The sequence below is a fragment of the Scaptodrosophila lebanonensis genome, unplaced genomic scaffold, assembly GCF_003285725.1.
Source record: "Scaptodrosophila lebanonensis strain 11010-0011.00,11010-0021.00 unplaced genomic scaffold, SlebRS2 tig00000145-arrow-arrow-pilon, whole genome shotgun sequence".
Classification (NCBI taxonomy): Eukaryota; Metazoa; Arthropoda; class Insecta; order Diptera; family Drosophilidae; genus Scaptodrosophila; species Scaptodrosophila lebanonensis.
The window spans coordinates 630,407-638,837 of NW_022060590.1; the positions used below are offsets into that span (position 1 = coordinate 630,407).

General features: G+C 38.8%; 1 protein-coding gene across 1 annotated transcript in view; it reads left to right on the plus strand.

Annotated features, from left to right (window-relative positions):
• The window catches only part of LOC115629401 (transcription factor Dp), a 71,985-nt gene extending 67,891 nt beyond the window's left edge, over positions 1-4,094 (plus strand). Inside the window, exons 7-10 of the mRNA XM_030525859.1 lie at positions 3,149-3,384; positions 3,471-3,553; positions 3,613-3,696; positions 3,759-4,094. Of these exons, the coding sequence (XP_030381719.1) occupies positions 3,149-3,384; positions 3,471-3,553; positions 3,613-3,696; positions 3,759-3,934 (579 nt within the window). The 3' untranslated portion in view covers positions 3,935-4,094. The remainder of the gene's footprint in view (positions 1-3,148; positions 3,385-3,470; positions 3,554-3,612; positions 3,697-3,758) is intronic.
• The last annotated feature ends 4,337 nt before the right edge of the window (positions 4,095-8,431 follow it).

An 8,431-nucleotide genomic window follows, 5' to 3' on the forward strand; every position in this document is an offset into this window, starting at 1 on the left:
CAGTTTACATTTACATCACGTGCCTATGCGTGTATGTATGCAGCATAAAGTTGAACCAAAGCAGCAACAACAACAACAGCTGCGGGCAGCGCTGCCGGCAGTGCTGCAGGCAGCGAATGAGCAGCGATTTATTTATGGCTATAACTTTCTTCATAATTGACCTATTATGATGGCACTTGGCATACGGACAAATAACTATGAACTAGATGTATATGCCAAATTCAAAATTCCAAGAATTACCGGAGTTAGGAAAAACAAGAATTGCCCTGTACCTCCCACCAAAAAGGAAAAAATTAAACATTTTTTTTTTAAATAACTAAAAAAAATTATATTAATTAAATTATTTAATTAAATTAAAGACATGTTCATGTACAGTTTCAACAGCATACATTTACATCAGAATCGTGTCTCGGCGTGTTTATATGCGTGTTTGTATGCAGCACAAAGTTGAACCCCAGCAGCAACAACAACAGCTGCGGGCAGCGCTGCAAGCAGAGTATGGGCAGCGATTTTATTTATGGCTATAACTTTCTTCAGAATTGACCTATCATAATGAAACTTGGCATACGGACACATAAGCACTAACGGGATGTAACTAAAATTGATTTCAAAATTCCAAGAATTACGGAAGTTATAAAAAAAAACAATCTTGACCTGCCTAGGGCTCAGGGGAACCTGGATACCAAGTTTGGTAATTCTAGCTCTTGTACCTTCTGAGATCCTTCTAACCCGTAGTTCTTAGGATTTCGAACTAAAATTTGGTAACTACATCCCGTTAGTGATTATGTATCTGTATGCCAAGTTTCATCATGATAGGTCAATTCTGAAGAAAGTTATAGCCATAAATAAAATCGCTACCCATGCGCTGTAGCGATGTCCGTATCTTATACATACACGCATATAAACACGCACAGGCACGTGATGTAAATATATGCTGTTAAAACTGTACATAAACATGTCTTCTGTGTATGTATTAAATAAATTTTCTTTATTAATTTAATTAATTAATTAAATTATTTTTAATAACTTAGTTGTTTTTTTTATTTTCCTTTTTTGTGGAGAGTACAGGCTATTTTACTGTCGGGCTTGCTCTACTGTAGCGTTCTCTCTTGTTCTTTGTTAGAACTCATGAACAATCTGAGGATGCCAAAATTTATTGTCACAAATGATCGGAAACAGTTCAACGGAAACGCTAGTTTTGAACGACGCTTTTTCGCGAGGTTCGGAAAAATTAAATTTAGAAATTGAAACACTAGCAGAAGTTTTGCTGGCGATATAAGTTTTAATGGATTCGCAATTCATATCAGCGGATAACCTCGATACAAACACTTGTTTCCAAGGGGCCACGACATTAAGAGTAGGAGGATTGGCAGCAGAAGCTGCAACCTCAGCCACTTTAGGTATTAAGTCTGAAACGGGTGCGGACCTTTTTAAAGCATTGAGTACTGCAGGACTGATTTTTCATTGTTCGCCGGCGGAATGTTAACCAGCGTCGATGAAACTTCAATTGAAGAAGGCAGAGGGGAACCATATTAGGGGAAGCTGACAGAGATAAAACTGGAGAACAAATCTCATAATTAGGAGTTGCCGTTGAATGTTCATACGAAATGTGGATTTTACTTAAAATGCCATGTGGAATGCATTTAAGAGGAAAAGGTACAAAATAGCTGCCAGAGTCAATCGACACCGAAACACAATAAATAATATTCTTAAGAAACCTGATTCTTATGGTGAGATCCAACGCTACGGAAGACCCACCAACATTGACGAACGTTGTAAACGGGAATTAGGCGTCTTGCTGTTCAAAAGGACATGTCATGTATCTCGTTACAAGGGGGTTTACAAGGGGTCATTAGATCTCAATGTTACTGGAAGACGAGTCCACCAAATTCTGGTTGAAAATATTAACGCTAAATATACTTCCCGAGAGCCAGTACCTAAGCTACTTCCACTTCCGTCGGGCTCGTTTAGCATTTTCCGAAAAGCACAAATTTTGGACAAATAAATTTCGCAATATTATTCTTTCCGACGCGAAAAAACTTAATTTAGACGACCCAGATGGTTGCCATAAATATTGCAGCAATTTCAGGCCACCACGGCAAACCTGTCATAAGCGGAAACTCAGTGGCGTATCATTAATGATTTGGGCTGCATTTGGATATGCTGGAAAGTCCTGGATTGGTTTTATTGCAACTAAAACCACTGGTGTGATGGTATGGGGAGCAGTTACGTACTATGGGACCATAAAACTGCCATTTCTTACAAGTCGTATGAATGCCACAGCATACACTGGGGTATTGAAAAAAGCAATCAATGATATTTTTGGATCCTTGGAATGGAAGTTCCAGCACGATAACGCCCATACACACTGCAAGAGCCGTAAAATCTTGGATTGAGCGTTAAAACCTGCCTTTACTGACATGGCCGCCAATTCGCTCGACCTGAACATTATAAATAAGATATAATTTAATAAAGTTTTATTAGCTAGAAAGTTAATTTTAGTAGCTTTATAAGATTGGCTGATATTAAGCTTCAAAACGAAGAAGCATAGAGAATGCTAATCGGTTGTCGCGCAGTGTATACTTCTTTCCATGAGGTATGTATTGAATTTCTTTTAAGGTAATTTTTAATGTTTTTCTATTTTTGTGGGAGAGAGAGTACAGGGTATTTTACTGTCCGGCTTGCTCGACTGTTCTCTCTTATTTAAGTTATATATTTGTTCTACACATATGTACAGAGTATTTTAAAATCGGGACACCCGACTTTAGCTTTTCTACTACTTTTTTTAAATTTAATTTAATTGAATTTTTAATTTCTTAAATTTATTTACAAAAAACTTTTTTAATTCTTTTCTTTGTGGGAGTGGGTACAGGGTATTTTTCAGCCGGGCCTGCTCGACTGTATCGTTCTCTCTTTTTATATATACCTTAGATACCTTATGAGGTCCGAGATGCCTCCTTCTGCCTGTTACATACATTGCACAAAACAGGGTATACAAAGTGGGCATACCCTAAAAAAATTTACTGTTACTAGAAAATACAAGCAAAATGAACATATATATCTACTTATGTATGTATGTATTTCCTTGAGGGTAAACATATCGCGCGACTTCTACTTTCTACTCGGTAATATTTTTCATTATATGCAGCAACTTCTGGCACTTGAGGAGGAGAATCAGAAACGTCGGGAACGCATAAAACAAAAACACGACATGCTGCGTGAAATGATAATGCAACATGTGGCATTTAAGGGACTGGTCGAGCGGAACAAGAAAGTAGAGAGCCAAGGATTGGTACCATCACCAAATTCATCCATACAATTACCGTTCATAATAGTTAATACTCACAAATCCACTAAAATTAATTGTAGCGTTACCAACGACAAGTAAGTCTTACCATTCTGATTCTTATATAAAATAATTTACTTTCACTAAAGTTGTATATCAATTTCTTGTTTCTTATTTACTACAGATCCGAATATATTTTCAAATTTAATAATACATTTGAAATGCATGATGACATCGAGGTCTTAAAACGAATGGGGTTGCTATTAGGTTAGTATATTAATTTTTCTTATGAATATAACTCACTAAAAAATCACTGTACTTTGTAGGACTGGAAAAAGGCGAATCCTCGTTGGAGAACATTGAGAGAGTTAAGGCCTGGGTTCCACCAAATCTGGCTAAATATGTAGACGGTATTGTATTAGTGAATATTACATAAGGGAATTATTTACAAAATTTGATCATACCTTACCAGCTTACGGAAATGGCAATATCAGCCATATCTATGACATCGATGATGAAAACCACGTGTTCAATTCGTACCCAGAGACGACTAACGAGTCCCTTAGTTTTGGACAACGTGGTCAGTATACCACCGATGGTGATTTTAAATTAGAGCTTGACGATGATGAGCAAGATGATATTGATTGAACCGGAATGTCAGCTTCGATGTGGAGGATTCATTTGGTTTTGCGTTTCTACGCACGTTGTTGGGCTTATGTTGAAGTGGTTCAAACAAACTGCCCATTTCTGCTATTTTATTTTAAGCAAATATGTGTAATTGCACCAATTATATAGATTAAAAAACAAATGGTCTATAGTTTTCCTTGTATTAGGTTTAATTTCTTCAATATTAAAACCTTTGAAACTTAAATTTCAGTAACATTGATTGCTTTTACAGTGGCTCACATCTTATTTGAACTAGTTGCTATACCAAACTTCAAACTGCTTTAAATTCTTAACCCATTACAAATGTAACAAGAGAGAACGCTAAAGTCGAACGTCAAAGTCGCCAGCAAAATACCCTGTATCCAGACTAACTTACACCACTGAGTTACAGTACAGAACAAAATAATAGAAACGACATTCCACTTTTCACTAAAAACTCCTGTCCTCAATTTCTGGGCAAGTTATATGGGTTTTTCTACTATGGACGATAATTGGTTAAAGGTACTTCATTGTGATTTCGTTTTTATGCGTATTCTGACAGAAATATTTGCTGTGTGCTCTGATTTGTTAGGTAATTACGTTTTTGGGTTGGAAAAAATGTTTTCTCTTAATAGTGGTATAAAGATAAGAATAAGTCGGAGATATAATTTCACAGCTACGAAAAAGGATATCATAATTAAGCTTAAAAATAAAAGCAAGTCAATGGCTGTAATTGCAATATTATTGCACTGAACTAAAAATTAGGTGTTTTTTGCGGTTCATGTTGAATCAAAATGGTAGAAACGAGGTAAAAAGTAAGCTAAGTCTAAAAAATTTTAGAAACTTCTTTTACGGCAGTCCAAAAACACACAATTTTTTCATCAGGAGATCTATGAAAGTAGTTAAACAAGAAAATAATGCTAAAGTCGAGCAAGCTCAATTCTTAAATACCCTGTACCTCCCACCAAAAAGGAAAAAATGAAAAAAATTAATTAATTAAATTATTTAATTTAATTAAATTATTTAATTTAATTAAATTATTTAATTTAATTAAATACATGTTCTTGTACAGTTTCAACAGCATACATTTACATCAGAATCGTGTCTCGGCGTGTTTATATGCGTGTATGTATGCAGCACAAAGTTGAACCCCAGCAGCAACAACAACAACAGCTGCGGGCAGCGCTACAAGCAGAGCATGGGCAGCGATTTTATTTATGGCTATTACTTTCTTCAGAATTGACCTATCATGATTAAACTTGGCAGACAGACACATAATCACTAACGGGATGTAGTTACTAAATTGGGAGTTATAGAAAAAAAACACGAATTGCGGGGGAGTGGGGGGGTGTATCAGAATAAAAAAAATAAACTTGACCTGCCTAGGGCTTATGGGAATCTGGATACCGAGTTTGGTTATTCTAGCTCTTGTACCTTCTGAGATCCTTGCGCTCATACAGACAGACGGACGGACGGACGGACATGGTTATATCGACTAGTCTTGTCACCCTGATCAAGAATATATATACTTTGTGGGGTCTGCCACGCCTCCTTCTGTGTGTCTTCGCTTATATTACATCCATCCAGATGCCTGGATGAATTTGAAAATGTCCCTCGGTTTCTTTTCAGATAGTTCCGATTAGTCCGGGAAAGTACTAGCCCCTAGAAAACGCTGTCTCGTCCTTAATAGGGTTGGACAGTCGCAGAAGAGGTGGGTATCAGTTTCCTCCTCTTCAACGTCTTTACAAGTGACGCTCTTATTGTGGTTGAGCATTGGATTCTGCTTAAATTGCGGAGTTCTGAGGAGCGTTTTTTGTTGCGAATTGGCCACGTTAGACGCGTAATTCTGGAGTCTGAACTGTAGATCCACATTTGATCTGCCAGAGATTCAAAGTGGTTCCTAACTGATAGTCTACAGCTGGCCATTGGTATACCGACACTCTCCTTGTCCGGAAGGAGAGAGACAGTGGTACCATGTCTTGCCAGCTCATCTGCTGTGGAATTTCCCTCAATGTCACTATGTCCTGAAACACAAATGAGGTTAACAGAGAACTGTGCAGCTATCTCGTGAAGAGATTTGCGACATTTCTGCACTGAAATCGAGTTCGATGTGATGGAGTTTAGGGATTTTATTGCCGCTTGGCTATCCGAGTATATACAGATTTCTCTGTTGTTTGCTGCTGAGAATTGCAGTGTAAGAGCTTCCTTTATGGCTAGGATTTCTGCCTGGAACACACTACAGTGGTCCTGAAGCCTGAACGATTTTTTGATACCTAGTTCTTCGCAGAAGACGCCACCGCCTAGGCGATTGTCTGTCTAGCTTAGAACCGTCTGTGTATATTTTTATGGAGTTGCTGGGATCCAGTTGGCCATAATTCCAATCTTCCCTTGAGGGAATGATGGTGTGAAAAGGAGTATGGAGGTACTCCTTGGGGGTGCAGTAGTCAGTGACTGAGGGGATGATGTTGTTTCCTCTCACAATTTTGGCATGGCCAAAGTGTTCCTCTGACCATTGATTGGTTTCTCTCATGCGAAGAGCCACCAGCATGGCATTCATCTTTGCCATGAGATTTAGTGGGAGTATTCCTAGGATCGCATCTAGAGCGTCGGTTGGAGTAGTGCGTAAGGCAGCTGAAATGGTTAGTTCAGCCTGTCGTTGAACCTTATTTAGTCTCTGGAGAGATGAATTTTTGGACAGTGATGGCCACCAAATTGAGACCCCATACAACAGTATGGGTCTAATTATCGTGGTATAAAGCCAGTGGACTACATATGGTGCCATGCCCACTGAAATGGGGCAATGGATTTCCGACAGGTATAGAGCGCGACTGTGCTCTTCCTCACTCGGTCTTCAATATTCAGCCTCCAGACTCGCTTCCTATCCAGTATTAGACCTAGATATTTGGCTGAGCTGCTGAATGATAATGATACCCCATTTACTAGTGGGGGACGAAGTTGTGGAATTTTGTATTTCCTGGTGAATAGGACTAGCTCTGTATTGCTAGGACTAGTTTACACTTAGGCCACTTGACGTTGCCCAAGTTGACAGTGTGCTTAATGCATCAGACATACGTTCGCAGAGTGTTTGGGGGAATTTACCCGAAAAGGAGATGATCACGTCATCTGCGTAGGCTACAGCTTGGCATCCCCCTATTCCCTCCAAGGATCGGAGAAGTGTGTTGACCGCCACGTTCCAAAGGAATGGTGAGAGAACGCCGCCCTGAGGTGTTCCGCAACTTACGTATCTGGATATAGTGGACGACCCCAGCTTAGCCTTAATAAACCACTTGGTGAGTAGCTGTCTTATCAATTCTGCGATGGAGTTGTCTATTCCCAGGTCCGTAAGTGAGTTCATGATAGCGTTTGGGGACACGTTATTAAAAGCGCCTTCTATGTCTAGGAAAGCAGTGATTGTGAAGTGTTTGATATTGAGAGATCTCTCAATATTCGAGATAACGCCATGGAGTGCCGTTTCTGTTGATCTGCCTTTGCAGTAGGCATGCTGTGAGCGTGCGAGGTCAGAAAGCGGGATCCTGCTTCTTAGGTAGAGACCTAGTAGTCTCTCGAGCGTTTTTAGGAGAAAAGACGAAATACTGATAGGTCTGAAGTCTTTCGGGGTAGTATGCGTGGCTTTACCCGCTTTGGGTATGAAGACCACTTTTGATCTAAACCACGTGTCGCTGCGAAAACTAGTATTAAGAAATTTATCGTTATTGATTAGTATTTTGAGTTTGGCCCTTCTGGTCACTCTGATCGAGAAGAAGAAGTTGGGAAGAACAAAATAAATGTGCGCATAAGTCGTTGCTTAAAAAACTTAAAAACTTAAACGATGTACCAATAAACATACAACACATAAGTAGTCCTTCAAGCCGGATCATATTAGTGATACCACCTATAGTTATACAGTCCGCTATAAATAATAAACTTTAACAAAAAAGTAAAAATGTGGCAGTGGAAAGATACTCAAATCAGAGAACTGCAGCGGTGCACCGCAACAATAAGTACACTGCATACCTACTTAGAATATTTCACTCACGATCATACAAAACACCGCATAAAAAAATGATGCGGTGTTGATTATACTCATGGCCTTCTTATACTTAGATCAATGCAATCACAACAAGACTTTTCGTTATCCTCTTCACTCATTTTTGTACTTATGCGGTTGGTGATTGCAAAGAAACTTGTAAGAGTAAAAACCACCACCAAATTTTTGTGATCAATTGAGTATTGGGTTTTCTCGCACTCGGCAATTTTTTTACTCGGTGTTTTTGAGTGTTCGCTCTGCACGATCAATTCAGCTGCGGTGCCTGCAATACTTGTACTTCTGAAAGTATGATTTGCGAAGTTGACCTTGGATATTCAGTGCACATGTGTTTACACGTATGTACATATGTATGTAGTAGAACATGTATTGTAGTGTGCATACATAAGGAGTATACACTGTAACACTTTATTGCAGTGAATAAATTAATTCAAAAAGCCAAGCATAATTCGGAC